The sequence below is a fragment of the Alternaria dauci genome, chromosome 9 (assembly GCF_042100115.1).
Source record: "Alternaria dauci strain A2016 chromosome 9, whole genome shotgun sequence".
Taxonomy (NCBI): Eukaryota; Fungi; Ascomycota; class Dothideomycetes; order Pleosporales; family Pleosporaceae; genus Alternaria; species Alternaria dauci.
Genome location: NC_091280.1, coordinates 1,916,731 through 1,937,843, shown reverse-complemented (window position 1 = coordinate 1,937,843; position 21,113 = coordinate 1,916,731). Strand labels below are relative to the sequence as shown.

The following is a 21,113-nucleotide window of genomic DNA, read 5'->3' as shown; positions in this document are numbered from 1 at the left end:
GAACATCGTAGTTTCGTACGTGTACGTATACTTCAAGAAGCATCAATAACACAAGAGCCAGAATCAACTTCCAATGGGATTGCGCTGTGCGGCCCAGCGAACGCAGCGGATTCCTCCTTGGCCGTAGATTGATTTTGGGCATAACGACGACGAAAACATGGCGTTTGACAGGAAACGAGGACGAGCCGTGGAGTACATTGAAAGGACATAGGATGCGATGAGACAGCCTAGCCAAGTCTTTTTCTACGGCGGCGTGGAAAATGGAAACTTGATTGCTGCGCCATTTAGGCGTCCCCTTTTGGTTCCAAATGGGGGCTAATGGGCCTGAGTACAGCGCGCCGTATTAACCGTTGAATCCTCTCGATCTGCAGATCCCCACGGGACAAAGAGAACGTTGAAGTAGCAAATATACGACAAGGTACATCTCTTACCCACGCTGCATGTGCAGACGCGACCGGGCCAATGAAACTGATCGGAGATGGACTAGCGTGTTCTGACCAGACGGGTTGTGGTGTTTTTGCAGGGGGCCTGAGAGACATTCGTGTATGCGTGACGACGGATGAATTATTATCGGAGTGGTCGTGGTTTTTGAGCGGCCAAAGCACTTGTCCCTTAACCTCATAACATTGTTCATCTGTGAATTTTTTACCTAGTGGATGATTAGTTGAGGCGGCCGACGAATGTGTTGATAATGCGTGTAGTTGAACAGGCTGATGTTGCCAGCTGCGATTGTGCTGTGCCTCGGCTCACCCGACTTGGAGGTCACACATGTCAGGGACCACCATCTGCGGTCTATGAATGTACATACCATGACCAAGCTATGTACACCGACGGGTAACATGCAAGGTTTTCCTGCAGGTACTTGATTGAGAGGAGAGGATCATATGATCATTCGAACTAGGAGCGCGAATGTGGAACGGCGAGGCAGGCCGCAGATGCCTGGTTCAATGAGAAAGGAAATTTACGCAGGTAAACTCCATACACGGCATGTCGTATTGCGTACCGCGAAGGTTTTTCGGGCTCCGAAAGCGTTCCTGTGCGACTATGATGTGGGCTGCATGAACCAGAGTAAGCTAAGATGAAAGCGTGAGGTTTCATTGCCGTCGCGAAAGTACGTTGATGGTAGTGGAGGCACAACCTATAGCATTAGTCAGGATTCTCTCAAAAAGGATCGTACTGCGAACATCACTCAGCGCGAAAGTAAAGATGTGCAAAAGCAGTGTGGTGCAATGCCTCGAATGGGAGGAACATACAGCTTGCGGCTGAGCAGGGTATCGAGTCGTGCAGCGTCGATCCACAATGACGTACAACAGCCAGTTCGCAGCAAGAAGTGATAGTTCAAAAGAAGCTGTTCAAAGTTACGCAAACGACGCGAGAAAGGTACCGCAAGCGAGCAAACTGAAACATGGGTAAAAGCGGATGTGGGTATTCCCAAAAGCAAGAGTTCCAACAAAACGCAACCAAAACGCCATTAGCCGTGGGGCTTTCCGTTCTCGCAGGTGTCCCATAGTGTTTTCCATGCCGTGAGGCTTTCCAGTCTTGGTAGATATTGTGTGTGTGGTCTGTGGGGACAAGGTATGTCTTTTCGAGGATGGTAAAGGAGTGTAGGGAGATTGGGTCGTGTAGAAGAGGTTGTGACACTTGGAACACACCGGTCCAATTCACTGGAATGTGTTCATATCCGGCGATCTAGCCGGTCGACGCGCGACTTGAAACCTTTGACAATCTCGCCAATGCGACGGACTTTGTCGAATTCTACTTGTAGTTCGTCGATTTCGTGGAGGATTGCACGGAAGCGGGCGATTTCAGCATCAGCCATTTGCATGGCGTTGCCTGCGCGGTCGTACTGCACTTGGGTTGCTGTTTGTGTCTGTTGAGTGAGCTGGCCTTTGTCAGTGCTACACCATGGGGAATCCCGCCTACCCAAAGACATGGCAAAAGACACTCACATACTGCCAGCGCTGCTGGATGGAGTACATCAGACGGTCAAAGTGGGCGCTGAGCGCCTGCAAGCTAGAAGGATCCAGGAGGAGACGGCCTTGGCTGGAGACGTGAGAGGCAGCACGCGACGAATTGGAGCCTTGCTGTGAGGCGGCGATCTGCTGCTGGAGATATCTGCTCTCGCTCGAGTTGAGGCCCAGTTCAGACACTGGGATGGCGGACATGTGCACATAATTATCTTAAGAACATGGTCGGTCGGGAAGTCTGCGCCCTGGCTTCCGCGTGTGCGACGGCTGGATGGGGTTTGGGCGTAGCAATTGTTACTAGTTGGCTACAAAGGCTGGGAAACGTTACAGCAGACCTGCGTGGAGGAGGAAGGGGAAATATGCAAGTCGATGTTGTTTGAGATGGCTCGGGCGGGTGAGATGCGCCAAGCGGCAATTCCGGCTGCCCAAAAGCATGTCCCCCCAAAAAGCAAAGGCATGCGAACGCCCATTATCCCACACCCTCATCTCCCCTTAGCCGGCTGCAGCCCTATGTACTGCCGTCCCCATGTGCCAGTACGCAGCCGCCGTTTAGTATCGCGGCCGCTGCACATGTCTCTATCCGCGACGCAGCGCGTATCGCCGCCATGAACGAGCGAGCGGGCGAGCAGGCGGTCAGCAAGCCCATCATCTCTTCGCCCGCCCACCCACTGCGACATGATGCTGAACCACGACGGTTTGCTTTTGCATCCGTACGACCATGGCGCTGTGCCGCCCTGAACTTTCTGGTTCCCATTAGAGCGCGGGATAGTGTCTCCGCAAGCACACCCTCTCCACAATCCACGACAAGGATGCCTTGGTTGTGCCGCGAGGTCCATGGATGGATAACGACCCCACCAGCTCGCGTGCGGAGGGGTAGGGTACTCCTGGCCGACCGTTGGCGAACCACATGCAGAAGGTGACAATGGAATGAGAGCGTGACAAGCATGTGCCGCTGAACGAGTACACCAAGTATCAAGCCTCAATCTCTACCATGTTGGAAGTCTGGCACGCGGTACATCTCCATGGCGTCGCTCGAGTCCATCTTGCCGAGGCAGAAATGCGCGACGAGTTTCACAGGGCGTAAGCACGGCGAGCAATGCCTGCACAATATCTCGTCAAAGTTTGTGTCCCATTCAAGGTTCATCGGAAACACACTTCCAACATTGGTGTTGAAGTTTACTTCTTTATTGACATGGAGACTGGTGGATCCAAGCCTTCAGCCAAGCAGCTGAGAAGCGACCGATATTGACATCGTCGATCGTCATATAGATACACGGCTATGAAAGAATAAGAGAAAGGGGTATAAACATCAAGCCATCCGACGCTATGCATAAAACAAGAGAAAGAAATGTACTACCCACGCCTTACAAGGCGTAGTTCTCGGCGTGGAGGAAAATCTCATCCCGCCCACTGTCACTCCAAACACTCCTCTGCATTTGCGCAATCGTCTCACTCACGCTAATGCGCATCGTGGGAGGCCCGCAAACAAACACACACGTTCTGCGCCCAAAGGTTCTGCTCAGCCCTTTGAGTAGATACGGTATATCCGGACGTCCATACTCGGTGCTCCAACCGTCCTTCTTCTTGACGGCTGCGGGCAGGAACGCAAAGCGCATTAGGTTCTTCTGGAACTCTGTGGGTGTTGACGGAAACCCAAAGTCGAAGCCTTGGGCGCCTTCGGTGGGATTGTGAATTATGTCTGGATTTATGGCGCCGGAGCCCGCAGAGACGGCTTGATTGATGTCCAGGGAGAGGTTGCGCTCTTGACGACGAGCAGCGAGACCACGTGGCGCAGGCGCAATCATATCGGGGTTAGAGCTGTCTGCTGATTCGGCAGAGTTCCGTCCACTGTTGTAGCTCGAGCGTGGTGGTGCGAGGTGCCCCCTATTGATGGGGACCATGTGCGCCTGTGGAAGTGCCGTGATGCTATCTTCATTCTCGCGGCGCAGCTCAGACTCCTTCTCAGGATCTCCCTGCGCTTCGTCGCGGATGAGAGCAGAGTGTCGCTTTGAAGAGACACCCGAAAGACGGTGGTCGGCAATGTTCTGGAAGGCATCGTTGACTTTGTCGTGAAAGTACAGCGACACTGGACGGGTGGGTGTTTTCGCGCTGACAAGTCCACCGCCTAGGTTTCGCTTCGCAGCGGTAATGTAGAATTGGCATTGTACTGTCTCTGGTGGCGCATATTCACGGCAGATGCGCAATTCTTCCTTGAACCACTCCATGGTTTCAGGGCGCTTGAGGGCCCAGATCACATGGATTTTGCGCGTAACGGCTTTGCCATCGCGCATCTTCTTGATGAGAGAGAGTAGCTGCGAGATAATGGCAGTGATACCACTACCTCCTGCAATGAGCACGACGTCATCGAAAGCTTCAATGCGCCGTTGCATGCCTCCATATGGACCATCAACAAATGCACGATATGTGTGCCATGGGCCGTGGTCGAGAGCGTTTTGAAGAACCTTCTTTGTGAAGCCACCAAACGGTCGGAAGACGAGGACCATATCCCGGTAGCCCTCGCCGTACTGGGAAGGAAAGTCTTCACTGCACAATGAAGCGATGGTGAAGGGGTGGTTTTCGAACACTGAGATGCCAGGCATGCGAAGATAGACATACTGTCCAGGTCTCCACCGCATCCGGGTTGGGATAGTGATCTTGATAGCGTTCTCTGGCATGAGTGTTACGGCGGCCTCGTCGCCAATAAGCCATGACAGTTGGCCTGGACGGGTCCAATTGAGATAAAACAGCCGCATGAAGTAAGAGAGGAGCCAGATGCCCAAAGTGGATAGCAAGTAGTGCCATGATGTTAGGTAGTTGTTGCAATGCCAGAACATCATCCCGAGGAAGACAATGGCAACAGGCACGTGCAGCGCCACGAACAATTCGTACATCCGGTGGCGTAGGGGCGCAATCGAATGCGTGCAGAGGAAGCACAAGGGAACCAGTGCTGCGATACCTGGAATTTGTCAGTATGTGATCTAGTCTTTAGATGGGGAGGTCATACCAGTGGCGTAGATGTACATTCCGCTCTGCTGCTGGAACAGCTGCTGGAACGCATGGCGTGCACCCTTCTCCCAGACTGGGGTGATGTAGAAGGGTACAGTGTGCAATATGCTCAACACAAGGCAGATATACGCTGCCCATCTGTGCAACACGTTCAATCGCTCGTGGCTGATGCCCGTCACCATTGAGATGAGGTTCGCTTTAGTCGCAAGCGCCACGATCCATGGCATCAGTGCCACAGCCATCATACCGGAGCGAACTGCCAATGGAGGTGAGCCATAGGCAATGCTGTCCCAGAATAATGGCTGCGGGAGGGTGCAGTAAAGAAGTCCCAGGAGCAGGGCTAAAAGTACGATTACGATGACAGCCAAGGACGGGAACACAATTGGTCTCCATCCCTTCTTGACTCTGATCTGTGGAATCGGCCGGTAGAAGATGAACCGGAAGAACGCTACCATGTTGTTGACCGGCCCGAAAGAAGAAACGCTAGATTGTTGTTTTGGTACACTGGGTAGCGGGCCTTCGCGTGGAAAGAACTTCATGGTGGACTTGTCAGTATCAAGTACCGACATCTCGTAATCTGTGTCGGGAGAGGATGTCGTTGAGGACTGTAATACCTCTTCTTGGTGTAGTGCTGTCCGGATCTTATCCGTGAATAGATGATAGTATCGCATCAGGGCTGCGACGACCAGCAGAGGTATGCAAAAGTAGACATATGGGAGCGCATATTTTCCGCTTTTGTTCCATGGATCGACGGTGTTGGCTTCTATCAATCCAGCTGGGCTTGTGCTGTTGAAAGGTATGTTTACACGTCGTAGTAATGCCGACACCGATTCGACAATGTCTCGCTCGGCGTGTGACACTACCACGCCCAACTGTCCCATGGCCACACCCGTCCGCTCCACGAGAGCTTCCCGAACAACCGGCATTTCCGAGTAGTCGTCGAGTTTGTTTTTGCAACAAATGGCGTGGTAATCGTGAAACACTTCTGCCAGCAGAAGCCGGAATACGGCAGAGATGCGTCCTAGACCAAGGGATCTTGATTTGGGGTAGCAGAGGCTTAATGAACATCCGGGGCTCCGTTCCTACATGGGTACCAAGACGTAGGATTGACTGTGACAATGCGCGCGAAGGTGCAGCGGAAACTCGATCCGGAGATGTGGTCGTACCGTGGCGCAGAGATCCCTAGGTAGCGAGAACTTATCCACCGCTTACTCCAGCACAGGATATGATAAGAATGTTCGGTATGGATGGTGGAGAACAAATGACAAAGTGTGTAACCGCGGAATGCTTATGCTCAGTATCGTGCGCGAGCAGCTGTCCGGTTCCTTAAGTTCCATGCGCAAGTGGAGTGCGGGTGACTCGCAAGGGTAAGACCCGTCGTATCGTAGCAGCAAATGGAAAATGATTTTCAACCGCTCACCAGAACTCACGCTATTGGGCCAAGACGTGATAACGAGTCGAACCAGGGGCCCCGAAAGAGAAATGACGAGCCAAAGCGCCATCACATTCGCGGACTGCAGCAATACACATGTTAGATTGTCGGAGGGCTTGTCGCTATCACCGCACTGCGCATAATGCAGGATCAGCGCTGTGACTGGCGAGTGGCGGTCCGTCGAGGAAGCGGACCGGCCTTGGTCATCCCTTTTGAGCGGGAGGCGCTCTCGGCTGCAGCGGACATCGCCATTCGATCTCTAGCCGGTCTTTGCATGCTCTTCATCTTGAGATAGCCCTCAGGTTGTTGCACCGCATGAACGTCGCATCCACTCTTCATACTGGCCCGGCATCTGATGTCAGATAGTTCGTCATTGTAGGCTCAGAGCATACCTAGGTATCCTGCTCACCAAGCTAGCGCTATACCGTGTTAGCAGGAGCACCAAGACACATCTTGCAGCCGTATCACAGACTTCAGGTTTCTTGCTTCTCGATAGCTCGGGTCCATCTGGTGGACCAGAGTGGGCTGGCCTTTCGTTCGCATGACCGCGAGTTGAGCGAATTGGAGGATGGAAGCCCTGATGCCCTGATGCCCTGAGGCCCTTGCCGGATAGACCGAGAGCCATGCATGGGAAAAAGCAAGATTGTGGAGCGGGGTGCGTTGCTACTGCGAAGCTTTGACTGGCCGTCAATCGAGGTTTTAAGCGCTGACCATCCATAAGAAGCCTAGCCGAAAATCAAGCTTTTGATGGCCCGCTGAGGATCCTACTCTCGTCCCTCGTTGGTTGGAAGAATTCATCCGACACTTCACACCATGAATTGAGCTACATCATGTACGAGCGTTGAAGCTCGGTAAATCGCTTGAAAAGATGATGGAAAAGAGTCGGTCAAGGGTCTAATCGCATGGCGTGGGTCGGACCACCCTTCTTCCCGTCCCATATCCAGGCAGGGGTGGACCCTCTCTACCCTCGAAGTCTACCACAGCTTGGTGTTGATCTTGGATTCGCCAAACAAGCACGAAGCTGTCACAGTCCGGCAGGTCCGGCGCACCTATCGTAGGAAAAGAGATGATTATCGTGATACAGGCATACCCTCACATGCACACTTCTCATTCTGCATGACCCTCATTGCGACCCAAGGCCAGACCGGTCGGTTGTGTCTCTGTATACAAACAAAATAACACAGGTTCCAGCAAGTTGCAACGGTTAGGCGCCCAAAGACCGTCCTGGACGTCGCCCCGCACGTCAACGTACATACGCGATGTGTAACCGCCAGCCCTACGACCCTCAATTTGCCCAGTGCGATCAGATTAGTGTGAGTATCGATAACCCAAAGTGCCGGATCTTCAGGTACACTCGAATTCCAGACTGTTTACGCGCTCAAGTACGTGAAGTGGGGGTTGGTGGCTGCAACTTTAATCGAACCTGCTAAGCTGCCACGATGTAGTCAGCCCGACGCCTTGGATAGTGTGCACGTCAAGCGCCTGGATAATGTCTTGGGCGTCTTCGTGGGCCTGGTGGCGCTTCAAGCGTCGTCGAGAAGTGTGGCGATGTAGATCTTGCCGGGAACATACTTCTTTGCAGCAGACAACATGGGTTCAACGTACCAAGCGCGCATACCCTCGATGCGGCACTGTGATCGCTTCTCATATCGCCTAGTCAGCATGATATCAGTCGCTTACTATGCGAAAGGCTACTCAATTATTCATAACCGGCGATGTCGGATGGAATCCCGTTCAATGTCTCGCACGAATACATACTGACGCGTGCTACAAGTTCCAAGTATGCCACCCTAACTCACATCGGTATGTCTTACCGGTTGAAGCTCGATCATAGTATTCCATTCTGAATTAGAACTCACAACTCATGCGCACATCGGCTACGCTCGAGCGCGGCAATTTATCCTATCTTACCTGCAGAACATGTTTCGAAACATCCGCCCAATAGAAAGACCCCCTCGGAGCGAGCGAACGCAGTACAATGGCGCTGTGCATGCATACTAATATATTTCCAGTTGACCGGGTCTATATCTCACCGTTCAGCAGCAGCTCGTAGCCTCATACGGCGATTGTAACTCTCAGTCGACGCTGTTGTGCTGTGTCAAGGCCAACACTGTAAGCGGAGTGGTCTATCTAATCCTGGATATGCTCCGCTGTTGTTTGATGTCTGACACCACATCACCTCCAACCATAATGACGAGTATTGGCCAGGTAATTCAGATGTGGGAACTAGAGGACAATGGTCTAAGGCAATTACAATAGGCTCCAGTAAATGAGAGGATGACGTGTACGATGTACGCATACCCCTTCCATCGGAATCCAAAATGATCTCGTCTTGCCTTGAAGTAATTATGATACATTTTGCTAGTTGTATGCATTGAAATAGGGACATGAACTCGATGGAACAAGCTGAATTTGTGGGAAATTTTACCCTTCCAGATGCGTTCGAGTGATCTGAAGCTTCAGGAGCATACAATCAAATACTGCAGGACGTGAGGGCACATAGGTGATAGATGAACCATGTTGAATGAGCTATACGATAACATAGCCTCGAATCCTCTCTCAGTCTCAGTAATACAATGCAAACCGTTCATATCTCCGCGTGAGTCACAATACCCCACTTCTGCAACAAGTTATGCCTATGCCAATAGCTTCTGTATACTTTACCCCAGAAAAAGAATATGGGAGCCGTGATGATCATTACGCCAGAGATAGCGGCAAAGACATAGAACACAATAGCAGGCCCCTCGCTAGCCGCCCAGTCGTTGACGAAGTATGAGAAGCCGTAAAACAGGAAGTTCTTGAAAACCATGTTTATGATGAAGACCTCAGAGCTGAGATCGCGGAATGAATCCAGGACATAAGACGACGCAGAGATTGCGGCTATGACGATACCGAAGAGGTCCATGCCATGGAAGAAGGCTGTAAGATAAAATGATTTGCCCTCCTCGGCGAAGTAACCGAACAGGCATAAGCCTATGACAATCGTTACGGACGGAATCATAGCAAGTAGGCGATACTCGGGCTCATAGACTCCATTGTTCTTCTTTGCGCACCATTTGATAAGAGGATCGAGTGTCGCTCCAAGAAGGATTGATCCGAGAAGGCCACCCAGAAAAGGTCCCAAGGAGAGGTAGCCAACACCAGCTGCGCTAAGCAGATACGGAGGGGCCATGAAAATCTGAGCCATGACGTATGATTGTGCGACGAAGAAAGCAGTGAGGCCTCCTGTCACTACAACCATCCATAAAACAGCCATGTTTGCGCAAACCGCAAAAGGCGCAATGACTAGTTGCAGCAGGTTATCGTCGGAGTACTTCCCGGTGAAGATGGCAAGTTCTTGTACGTAGGTCTTCTTTGGGCGCATGGCAGGCGATGAGCTGTTCGCGGTCTCGATCTTCATGATATCGTCGCTCTCGGCTTTCTCGGCGTTACCGGCGTGTCGCTTCTCGGCCGCTGCAAGGTCTGCAAGGTTGTCGTTGGATAGCTCGTCGATGTCGTACCGATGATCACGATTGTAGGTGGTTTCTGGGACGAAGAAGTAGAGAAGTATGACCTCGAGAGTCACGAAAGGGATCAGAATGTGGAACAGATAACGCCACCCGAGGTTTGTTGCGATAGGTCCGACAATGATGGCAGAGAAGTTCGACGCGGCGCCCAAAATGAACTGGATGAGTGTCATGAAAACGCCGCGCTGGTGGACGAAGAAGAGATCACCAATCATAGTGACTACGAGGGACTCGAAAGCGGAGCTGCCAGAAGTTAGCACAGGTCGTCCTTGGAGTGAGATTATACGCACACAGAACCGCCTTGAATGATACGCCCAGCCAAGAGGCCCTCGTAGCTGTCCGCTGCACTGCCAATTACAGTTCCAAGCAGACCGAAAACCGACGCAATCAAAAGTTGGGGACGCTTTCCGTACTTCCTGGACAACGCACTGACTATAGGCCCGACGCCTCCGGTCACCAGTAGCATATATCCCGAGATGACTGTGATGTCTCCGACGCTTTTCCCATAGTCTGCTGCAATGAGTACTAGTGCTGGTGACAGCAGAGGAGATAGCACGGCAGCGTAGAGTACAGAGCCGTATGATACAATGATCATGATGACCAGCTTCTTAGTGTATGACCAATTCAATGGATCGTTGGGGTCCTCAGATCTGCGTCGTGTCAGTCATGTCGTACGTGCTATGAACCGAACACGCTGCTCTTTGGGACTACATACGGTTGCGGTATCAGAATAACGTCTGCATCTCTACCAGTGCCGCGCTTCAGGTTCGCGGAAGCCACTTCTGGGGCGTTGATAGGATTCTGTTCCTCACTGAGGATGACGGTTGCCGGCACATGTGCAAGATGCTTATCCTCGATAATACCGAGGAACCCCATGGTGACGGTTGTTCCCGCGCAATGCTAAAAGAAAATTTCCGAAAAGGTAGCGAGAAAGTTAAAAAGCAATGTTAGGAATCCCACGAATGAATCCAGATTATAGATGTCAACGACGTGGGACAGGACCCGTTATGAATGATCGGCATCCCCAAGTTTCCTCGAGCACTGCCGCTACAATCGACCAGGGGTAGCGTGCGCCTCCTGGGGGTTCAGTGTCCAAAATGTGGTCTCTGCGACCCCCGCACAGCTCTCATTCATATGAAGCCCCACAGGGGGCCGGTAATCGATAGGTTTCTGTGCGCCAATGTTGGAGAATTCCTTGTCGAAAAACGCACGTATCGACCCGGGACGAAAGAGAGTGCAGCTTATTTCATGTATGAAGGATGCAGGACCCAAACAGCGGATAGTCATCCTGCATATCAGATGCGTTTAGCCTGATTGCGTCTTCAGACAAAAAATATTCAATGTCTCCAAAGCGAGCATTGGGGCGTAAAGAAGACGCACAGTTTTAGCAAAAGCGCGCACTCAACTGGCAAGTCTGGCCAGCGCGCCCTGCGGAGACGGGAAGCAGCCACCAATTTTGCGGAGGACGCTAGCTACCCCGCAGAGCCCCACAGCTGAGACTCGACGCGTGAATTGCCCAGCTGTGTAGGCCCGTCCAGCGCCACGAGAATTGTCAGCCGTACTCTTCTCTCCAAAGAATTGGTTCAGTCATCAACATGTCGCAGGTCTTACCGCCGCCGAATCGACCTCGAGGCTCGACTTCCGCAATATGCCGTGGGGCAGGTGGCAGCACTTGGTAATCGCGACTCTCGTCCGCCACGGCGTTATCCCCACTGACTCTAAACAGCAGGTATGCGCTGTATCATGTTCGGTACAGCATGGACATGATCAACCAAGCCGAAACCGAGCTTACGCACTCCATCTACGACTTCTACCACGCGCGACGAGAGCTTTGATCGGGACGGGCACTGCTGTCGAAGCTTTGACAGAGACCTCGGGAGGCTCGATGCTCAATAAAGCTCCGGAATGTATCGCAAACCTCGAATTCGTCATCTGGTGGCGCAGATGGGCTATCTAGAATCGCGTCGTACCTAGGTAAGATCTCGTTTTTGTCTGTCTTCCGATAAGCGAAGACTCAAGTGTTAGGTTGGTGGCGCTTTGGACAGCTGGCGATGGCGGGAAAGAGTGGCTAGTGCACCTATCTTTCATGCACTACATGAGGCGATCGAAGTTTGTATGCTCGACTGTAACACCTTAGGCCGTGCTGTGACACCTAGTGTTATTTTGTGTCGAAACCCACATATCTATCCATTGGGTGCTTTGTGAACGGATTCCCTGCAGTTATCAGCGCACATTGCAGACGACAGCCGGAAATAGAATGCAGTAATGTACACCACACCTTTTCTGAGACTTGGGCTAACAGAGCCTCAGACATGACGGTTGCACTGGTCTGCTTGACCATCGACTTCCAATGGCCTATGTGCCCAATCGAGTGCGATGTATACAATATGGTCGCTGGGCAAGAGTGGGTTCCAGGAACGCACGAATCATTGAACACCCTTGGCTATCTCAGGGGCAAGAATCTTGTTTGATACAGTGTTACCTACGTTTTTCTTGATCGAAGTGCAAGAAAACGCACTGTTGAGCAGAGAAACTGCGCTTGAGGGTATGGAACAATGTTTGTGAAGGAACGAATTTTGCAAAGGGCCGTTCAGACCTCTGAACGGCCAAGTGCAAGGACGACATATGCATTTTCATGCGTATGAATGGTGTTCTAGGCATCACGAGGTACTTACTGGGGAGATTCAGGAGCATCTAATAGGTCACTGATGCTTCGATCTTTGAGATGGTGTCTCCAACCGGTGCTGCTGGAAGGCGGACACCGCAGTTACCATACGACGAACCCAAAAGTCTTCATCCGTATCCCAGACATCAAGCACCCTAAACATACTCACTACCTGGTTATATTTGGAGTCATGGTCTGCTACGATACCTAGGTAGGATATCATGCATAACTTCGGGGTGACCTGCCCACGATACTGACGAAAAGACTCCAATGGCCTACAAGAAGCGCTCATCTCACAAACCTTCCTTATATTCCGCTCTCAATCTACTGAATCCAGTTACTCTCGTGCCCATAGATCATCCCATAACCGGGCTACAACATCTCGCGAAGGCGCCTGTATCAACTCAACCTATCCTGAACATACCTAGGCACCTAGAAGGAAGGGAATAAACGAACCTCCAAATTGGGCTTTGGACACACTGCAGCAACGATTACTCGTCTGCCTACGCAGATTAGACTGCGAAGTTAGTGAGGCATTTCGCAGATGAAGGTGAGTGGCAGAAGCTTCCAGTAGCCCATGCATATCGCGAGAGCCAACAGTCCGTGCCCGTCGCGCTTTCCTGGCAGTATTTGACCCCGCAAACAGAGGCCGATCAGCTCAACCACCTCACTTGCAACAGACAGCCTGGCTTCCAGTTGTCATCTCACCGGCGATGACGCGCCGGGGAGGCGTCAAGCCACCATACTACTGCGCCCTCTGTGAGCAATCCTTCGCCAGCAAAGTTGATCTTCGACTGCACACTGCCAATCACTGCGACACAAGCAGCGAAAAGCTTATCTGTGCTGCCTGTGGGTGGGATTTTGACGATTCCCATGCCCTGGAGGTCCATCAGATCCAGAACAGCCACCGAAATCCACAGACAGCTCCACCCAAGCCGCGAAAGGAAGGCCTGGAGGCCCTCAAAGAAGAACCGGACATGGCAATCGCCTGTGATCGGTGTGAGAAGACCTTCACGACCCAGAAACAGTACAGCAATCACCGCAGCAACATCGCCTCTGGCTGCGCCGACTGGAGGCACACTCCCCCGAAGCGCTTCGCCACAGCTCCTGTAGTTACCCATGTTTATGTTGACCTGGACAAGTCCAAAGACGACCCGCCAGTCATACCATCTTACGAGGACTTGAACGCATCATCATCGTCCGAAGCCGATACCGCCGATAGCGAAGACGAAGTAAAATGCCACGACTGCAAGCGTACCTTCCACTCGAGGGGTCACTACAACAACCATATGCTAGGTTGCACACCCGTCCCATCGTCCAAAAAGAATCGCCAAGTACAGGAGGCTACTAAATCGGGTAGCAGCACAACGGCAGTCACAAACCATGTGGTAGCAGGTCCAGAGCGAACCCAGGCCCCTACAGCGGCACCTGCACCTCGCGCACAACCTTCCTCATCCACCCCGTCTGCTCTAACTAGTAACTGGGGTACCTTCAAATGCAACATCGGCTGCAATAGGGCTTTCAGGTCGGAAGCTGGCCTCAGGCAACACAAGACTGATGCCCATGGTGTTGATGGTCAGGTACAGAATGCGGCTGGTCGAGCTGTGCGGGAGCAAATGAGGCAAGAAGGCCTGTTGCTGCAACCCTCCTCTGCACCGTCTCGCGTTCGAAGTCAGCGAGGTCGCCCTGCCCCACGCGCGTCGCTTTCCGCTCCTCGTGGTGCACCCTCCGCGCCTCGTATGGCACCTCCCGCACCCCGACCGATACCTCACACACATCGTATGACGCAGCAAGTGCACCCACACCCCCCTGCTCGACCTATGCCAATACAGCATCACATGCCGCCTATTCAGCCAGTCCAACCGCCGGCCGGCATGAGCATGAGCGGTGTTGCCGAATTGGATCAAGCCAAGCATGTCCAAGCGAAGATCCTGCGGCTTCTGATCCAGTCCGATATCTTCGTTCGACACGACGGTCGGATCAACGTCTGCGGAACTGACTGGACGCGTATTGCCGTCGCAAAGCAGCATGAGGTGGTTGCCATGTTTGATACCCTGTGCCATCTCCCAAAGATCCTACAAGGTGAATATGTACCGGCTCCAAAGACCTTCATGGATGAATACAACGCCGAGTATCCGCTTAGCGACTTTGAGCCCTCTCTCGCCCGTAACCCATCAAAGCCTGCGTTGGGTGTCGTCACCATCTCATGCAGTAAAGTCCTGCTCAAGGGTGGCCTTCAGGAAATTGTGAAAATCGCAGCTGTCGACGTTGTCACTTGCCGAATCCTTATGAACCACCTCGTCTGCACGGATCCGCATGCTGAAGTCTCAGACTGGCGCTCTGCAGTGACTGGACTGTTCAGCTGGAAGGATATGGAAGCAGCTCGAAAGTCTGGATACAAGGTCTTCAAGGGCTGGACGGCAGCACGGAACGCACTACACAAATTCATCGACAAGGAGACTATTGTAGTCGGCCACAATCTACGCTCAGATCTCGATTCGCTGCGTATGATCCATGGACGTGCTGTTGACGTAGCCAAGATTTTTGAGAAAGCTGCTCAGGGTCCGCTCAGCAAGGCGCAGATAGCATTGGATAGTCTGTGCAGGACCTGTCCCGACATTGGCCTAAAGAGCGATCCAGAATATGGTCGGGATAGTCTCATGAACGCCTTTGCCGTACGTGAGATTGGCCTTTGGGCACTCAAAAACAAGGAGAGGCTCGCCCAGATTGCTAAACAGAAGAGTCGGGATTACCAGATGATCATGCCAAAAGCTGCTGCTGCTGCTGCCGGAACTTGATGAGATTTGCAAACCTGAGAAAGGACGAATAGGATTACGACGAAAAATGCAACGAACCAAACACACATACCTGCTGATTGATATGAATTGTGATCTGTGATCTAGCACTTCTGCTGCTGCTCCTGCTCCTTCTCCACAACATCAACCACAAAAGCACCACCCAGCAATATGGCCGGCTCCTCGATGTTATGATGTTCATAACTCAGCGTACCCACACCACCCGCCTCTAGTATCAAGCTGGGATTGTCCTCGAGCTTCTTGCCCACCCACCTAGCCGCAAAAGCCCTCAGAATATGTCCATGCGCCACAATCAGCACATCATTGGGTTTCCCATCCTTGCCAAATCTGCCCTTGTGATACTTTTCCCTCAGCTCCTTGATCAGCTTGTCCAGCCTCTCTGTAACATCCTCAGGACTCTCGCCGTCCTCGCAGCCGTCCTTCCAGATATCCCAGTCTGGGCCTAACCCGCGGCTCTCGCGATCTTTCTTGATTTCCGAGGTGACGCGGCCTTCGTAGGCGCCGTAGTCCCATTCGCGGACGGCTTCTGTTACTTCGATTGTGGCGTGCGTGCGGATGTCGGGTGTGTGGGGTTTGGACGAGTCGTGCCAGGGGTAGCGTTCTTTGCAGCCGAGGTTGAGGAGCTCGAGGGTGCGTTGGGAGCGTGTGCGGGGGGAGACGTAGCTGTTGGTATTCAAAGTCAGTCTTGAGGTCTTCTTTTTTTTTTTAGAGGGAGAGGGAGATAGAGAGATTTCTTCTGGAGGCACAAGAACATACATGTGTGCTAGATTGCTTGGTACAATCAATCTGTCGTCGCCTACAAGCGCTTTGCCCGTGGCTTTTACACGCTTCTCGCCGTTTTCTGTAAGCGGTATGTCCGAGACTCCGGTGTGGCGGCCGTTGAGCGACCATTCTGTTTCGCCGTGGCGGACTATGAAGACTCGTGGGTCGGGCATGATGTTTATCAGGAGACTTTGCTACTGCAGTCACTAGGAAAGGAAGATCTGGACGACGCGAGGCGAGGCGAGGCGATGGGACTGGGTCAATTGATGGTCCGGCGATGATGCGCGTGTCAAGACGATAGTGAGAGAGGTTTGAAGGAGGCACACTACAGGAAAAGCATGAAATGAAGTATGCGCGATAGGTGCGCGGCAGATAGTGGAGCTCAGTCCGTATGTATGACGTTCGTATGGGAACTGATTAGCATGGTGGGGCGTGCCAGGGACACGTTCAAGCTACCCCACCATGTCCGCTTTGGTGCGCCTTGTCATGCTTCGACGCGCCTTGTAATGCTTCGACGCGCATTGTAAGCCTTGGTAATCACCTTAGTCAGAAACGATGGTTGAGAGATGGCATTGTGAGACCAGTCTGAAGACTACTACTTGAAAAAAAAGTGTGCAACAACTACCCATTCTACTCTTCCTCTGCAGGGCTCTCATCCAAAAGGCTGTCGTCTGCTACACATTGGGAGTACCATTCTATCCAAGATCAGCTTTATAACATAAGACGTACGTTGTATGAATCTCCACATACCGTTCTGAGCCACGCAACTTGCTCCGTTGACACATACCGTGCAACCTGTCCAAGGAACACCGTCATCCGAGCCTCCGCATTTATAGTAGAGAGGAACAGGGCATCTGGTGCTGCTCGGGCCAACCTCTTCGGTAGTGGTCTTGGTGGGCTTCTCCACCGACTTTGTCGTCGTTTTGATAGTGGTCTGAGTGTGTTAGAACAAGTCATAAAGAAGAATGTTTTTGACCGATGTGTGACTGACTTTGGTTGGAGTGGGTGTTGGCTCTGGCTCCTTGCTTGTTTTGGGCGGCTCTGGCTTCTTCGTTGTAGTTGTTTCCTGCTTGGTGCTCGACTTGGACACTTCGGGTTTCTTTGAGGTCGTCGTCGATGTCGGGTCCGGCTTCTTGCTTGTTTTGGGTGGCTCTGGCTTCTCCGTTGTAGTCGGTTCTGGCTTGGTACTCGACTTGGGTGGTTCAGGTTTCTTTGAGGTAGTCGTAGGTATTGTCTCCGGCTTGGTGCTTGTCTTTGGCGGTTCAGGCTTCTTGCTGGTTGTAGTTGTGATCTTGCTTGTTGTTGGTTCTGGAACACCCGGTGTAGTTCGGCTGATGTTGTCAATGCATCCGCCCTTGGTACAGGTTATAATGTACGTCTGACGTGGTTCGAGGGCGACATGGTTGTTTGCCGGCGCCCGTTGATTGATCAGTACAAGACGGTTGGATTGATGGCAAGATACATACTGCGAGGCACACTGTCGAGAGGCTTGTCGCTAGAAGCGCAAGTACAGTAAGCTGCATAGTGATGGGTAGATAACAATGCTTCGGTGAATGGAGATGCTGACCCAGTCGTGGACTTGAGGTTCATGGAACGTTGAACGCATCTTATAGCCACAGATGTTTGCTGCTAGTCTAGGGAAGTCAACACCAGGCTCAATAACTGCTTCATGGCTACAGTTCTAGATAGCCGCGGCTCCATCGTAGACAACAGTCTAACTGGGACCAAGGTGAAATACGAGGCCATGTTAATCTGCTTGCGCATTCGCCTATATTGTGGCTAGCGAGTTTGTGTGCCTCGGTGATGGTACAGGCAATGTAGAGACTAGCGAGAGCTTGTGTAGTTAGTCACAGACGGCAAGGCACTCAGAATGACACGTTTGGCGAAGGCTGACAAGATGAAAGACGAGTTCACCTGGGCGTATGTCTGTGTTTGATGTTGTGTATTGCAGACTGCTTCTCGATCAAGGCTGCCTACGGTGCGCAGCTACACCCGTGTTTCGATCGACCCTTGTTTCGGCCACGAGTCGAAGCTCGGCTACGTTCCGAGAAGGGTCGCGACTGGTGTTGATGCTATTCTTGTTCACGACGACTCTTATAGACGGGGGTGTGATTTAGCCGCAAATTGGTAGCCAGTCGACCCTTGTCCGACCACCAGACTCGTATGCCATGCAAAACGATCATGACTTGTGCGACTTTCCAGATCACGCAAGCTTAAATTGCTAGATACAAGCAGTGGGACTGGTAGTCGGAACAGGTTGCGAGAAATCCGAATAACGCTGGTGATGATGGCGGCATCGTACCATAACCCGGAGGCAGGTAGTATGAGGCATCGAGGTGATGCATTGCATACTGGGCCAGACCATGGGGTGTACATTATTGAACATCGTGCCAGGCAAATTACACTAGCAGTGCACTTGGACGCACATGGGTAAGGATGAATGATGGTCGTTGTTCAGGGCAAAGGGTCTTGTCCAAATCATTCACCGCCTGCGCCATTCTGCTGATGAATACCATGGCCCAGGAGGTCTCCAACGCCGATCCATTTCCTGACAAGGAAAGCACCTTGTGGCCTCAGCTTCCTGTAGTAGCCCTCTTCTCTCTCAAGTATCTCAAAGTTGCGCTTCTTGTACCACTCCATGCCTTCCTCGTTGGCCTCCCACACGTGCGCCGTGACACAGCGCACACTGTGGAGATGGACGGCCTTGTTCACTACCGCCTGTAGAAGATGCATGGCAATGCCGTGGGTGCGGTAGGGGGCCAGGACACCAATGGTAGAAATGTATAGTTGCGAGGAAGGCAGTAAGCGACATCGAACGGCACCCACGAGGTTTGGCTTCTCTTCCGACGATGTCGAGGTGGCATTTGTAGGCGACGAGTGCCACACTGCGACGAGGGTAATGCCATGGTGTGGCTCCGTCATAGTCTCCTTGTAGAAGGTCTCCGGATAGGATATAGGGAGAGTGAGGGTATTCAAGCGCTTGAAGGCTGGCAGCAAGTCTTGGGTGAGGGGCACGAGTTGGACGTTGGGCGGCAGAGGACGCAGGGCGAAGAGCTGTGGAATGGCCGGCTGCTGGGCGGAGAGGGAGATGGGCGAAGGGATGCGCGAGACGGCAGGCGTGACTGCTCGGGAGGGACGGGGGCTTTTCTTGGATCGCGGTCTCGAGGGGGCTTGGAGGAAGTCGTCGGGTATGTCGTTCCAGTTGTCCATTGCCGGGGGCGTAGGCGTGGTATTGGAGGGCACGCGCGCGGGGGCTGAGCCTGACTTTGGGGGAGGCGGTGGTCGGTTCGTCCTTGGTGACGCCATGGGAGCAGCATTTGGCGTTTGTCCATTTTGGCTGTCCTGACCTGGCTTCTTCAGCCAATTGTTCAGTGAAGACTGCATGGCGGGAGGAGGGGGGAATGGCAATGGCAGTCTATGCATGTGAGATTGAGCCCACCGAGTCGCCCGGGTTCTGTCGTGGCGAGAGTCTGTGAACCGCCAAGCAGAGTTGTTTACAGTCGACATGGACAGCGCCTGGGGATCGGTTGCAGGGGTGTTTGTTAGCGTGCCCTCGTCGGCCAAGCCGTCAGCTCCGACTTGTTGCAGCAGAGGGCATCGGCATCATCGCCCTCCAAGTCGCCAGTCCCACCACCGCAACCATGGGCGCCGAGAACTCAAAACCCTCGTCGGACGTCAAGCAGCACGTCTTTTCCTCGTACGTCGCACTCTCCGCCGCCAATGGCTCCCGCCCCCCGCGCGAGATGCAGCGGGCCAGTGACGTCGTGTGCTGATAATTTGCGTGCAGAGATCACCCCTACAGCTTCTCCAATGAACTCGTCGGTTCGCTGCAGAAGAACACTTTCGTGCGTTCCATGGCCCAAACGGGCGGATGGTGACTAACTACCAACAGACAGACTCGGCGCGGTCAAGACAGCAGGAACTCCAGTACCAGCAACGCCTAACCGCCGAGCTCGAGAAGCTGCGCGAGCAAGAGACGCAGAACTTTGCCAAGTTCAGCGAGACGCTCCCCGGAGAGAGCCAACAGCCCGACGAGCCCTCCCTGGTCGAGAAGATCCAAGATGCGACATCCAGCAGTTCGACCCTCGCCGAGAAGCAACGGCAAAAGGACATGAGCAGGGACAGCGTCACCAAGGAGATTGAGCAGCTCAAGGCCAAGCTCGAGCAGAGGAAGAAGCTCCAACAGGCCGATGCCGACGTCACAAAGGCAAAGGAGGCTGTCGTCGCCTGTCTGAGGACCCACGACCGACGCCCGCTCGACTGCTGGAAAGAGGTCGAGACCTTCAAGCAAGAGGTCGGCCGGCTGGAGAAGGAGTTTGTACAAAAGACCATTCGATGAGTTGTGCCGAGAAATATACCTTCAGAGGACTGGCAAAGGCGTCCGTGTATAGTTGGGTTGGGTAGGATATAGCATCCTGCGCCTTTTCTTGCCTTCAAATCCTTGCATTACCCATGACCGTACCTTGTGCCTTTCCACGCGCGCCGCCACTAGACCAGTCGCCTGAGACTGAGTGGCCCATCACCTTGCTACACACCGCTATTAGACCAATCCTCCAGACTGAGCGGGCTACCTTTACCGCCTTGTTCTTGCGACCACAAGCCGTATCTACTTCTTCAGCTACTTTTATCAGCTACAGCTCGCTCATAACCTACCTCGCTCATCACAACCATCTTGCTCACGTCTGACGCATCTGGTTTTACAATTGTCGCTTAGTGCTACCGCTTCCACCTCTCGTTTCCAATGCCTCTTCTTACTCACCTTCACTGCGCGTCTCAAGAGCACGTCCAATTGCCTAATGTCGTCGTCGCTTCGTGTTCTCTGCTCGCAAACTCCTCCCCACACGACTTTGCCTATTACGTCTCTCACACTACTCAACTTCCCAGACGCGATATTCGTCTGCGGCTGCTGAGCCCATTGAGCCGCGCAAACAGCCAACGTACACCCGTCTCCCAGGCCCA

General features: G+C 52.8%; 7 protein-coding genes across 7 annotated transcripts; 2 read left to right on the top strand and 5 right to left on the bottom strand.

Moving 5' to 3' along the window:
• Positions 1-1,675: 1,675 nt before the first annotated feature.
• On the bottom strand, positions 1,676-2,165 carry ACET3X_009324 (uncharacterized protein; the record flags this gene model as incomplete). Its single annotated transcript, XM_069455506.1, has 2 exons — positions 1,676-1,882; positions 1,950-2,165. The coding sequence occupies 2 exons, from the start codon at positions 2,163-2,165 to the stop codon at positions 1,676-1,678; spliced, it is 423 nt and encodes a 140-aa protein (XP_069303401.1).
• A 1,166-nt stretch (positions 2,166-3,331) lies between these two features.
• Positions 3,332-5,512, bottom strand: ACET3X_009323 (uncharacterized protein; the record flags this gene model as incomplete). The annotated part of the gene is made up of 2 exons (XM_069455505.1): positions 3,332-4,923; positions 4,972-5,512. 2 exons carry the CDS (start codon positions 5,510-5,512, stop codon positions 3,332-3,334), a joined length of 2,133 nt encoding a protein of 710 aa, XP_069303400.1.
• A 3,480-nt stretch (positions 5,513-8,992) lies between these two features.
• ACET3X_009322 (uncharacterized protein) lies at positions 8,993-10,787 on the bottom strand (the record flags this gene model as incomplete). Its single annotated transcript, XM_069455504.1, has 3 exons — positions 8,993-10,154; positions 10,202-10,561; positions 10,627-10,787. The coding sequence occupies 3 exons, from the start codon at positions 10,785-10,787 to the stop codon at positions 8,993-8,995; spliced, it is 1,683 nt and encodes a 560-aa protein (XP_069303399.1).
• A 2,502-nt stretch (positions 10,788-13,289) lies between these two features.
• Positions 13,290-15,374, top strand: ACET3X_009321 (uncharacterized protein; the record flags this gene model as incomplete). The annotated part of the gene is made up of 1 exon (XM_069455503.1): positions 13,290-15,374. The coding sequence occupies one exon, from the start codon at positions 13,290-13,292 to the stop codon at positions 15,372-15,374; it is 2,085 nt and encodes a 694-aa protein (XP_069303398.1).
• Positions 15,375-15,475: 101 nt separating this feature from the next.
• Positions 15,476-16,327, bottom strand: ACET3X_009320 (uncharacterized protein; the record flags this gene model as incomplete). The annotated part of the gene is made up of 2 exons (XM_069455502.1): positions 15,476-16,055; positions 16,149-16,327. The coding sequence occupies 2 exons, from the start codon at positions 16,325-16,327 to the stop codon at positions 15,476-15,478; spliced, it is 759 nt and encodes a 252-aa protein (XP_069303397.1).
• Positions 16,328-18,632: 2,305 nt separating this feature from the next.
• Positions 18,633-19,538, bottom strand: ACET3X_009319 (uncharacterized protein; the record flags this gene model as incomplete). Its single annotated transcript, XM_069455500.1, has 1 exon — positions 18,633-19,538. One exon carries the CDS (start codon positions 19,536-19,538, stop codon positions 18,633-18,635), a length of 906 nt encoding a protein of 301 aa, XP_069303396.1.
• A 233-nt stretch (positions 19,539-19,771) lies between these two features.
• Positions 19,772-20,580, top strand: ACET3X_009318 (uncharacterized protein). The gene is made up of 3 exons (XM_069455499.1): positions 19,772-19,851; positions 19,942-19,999; positions 20,047-20,580. Exons 1-3 carry the CDS (start codon positions 19,796-19,798, stop codon positions 20,491-20,493), a joined length of 561 nt encoding a protein of 186 aa, XP_069303395.1. The 5' UTR covers positions 19,772-19,795; the 3' UTR covers positions 20,494-20,580.
• Positions 20,581-21,113: the final 533 nt, after the last annotated feature.

Coding starts and splice junctions, on each gene's coding strand:
- ACET3X_009318 (XM_069455499.1), top strand. CDS start 19,796: ATGGGCGCCGAGAACTCAAAACCCTCGTCGGACGTCAAGCAGCACGTC. Junction 19,852..19,941: donor AAGCAGCACGTCTTTTCCTC/GTACGTCGCACT, acceptor ATTTGCGTGCAG/AGATCACCCCTACAGCTTCT. Junction 20,000..20,046: donor CGCTGCAGAAGAACACTTTC/GTGCGTTCCATG, acceptor AACTACCAACAG/ACAGACTCGGCGCGGTCAAG.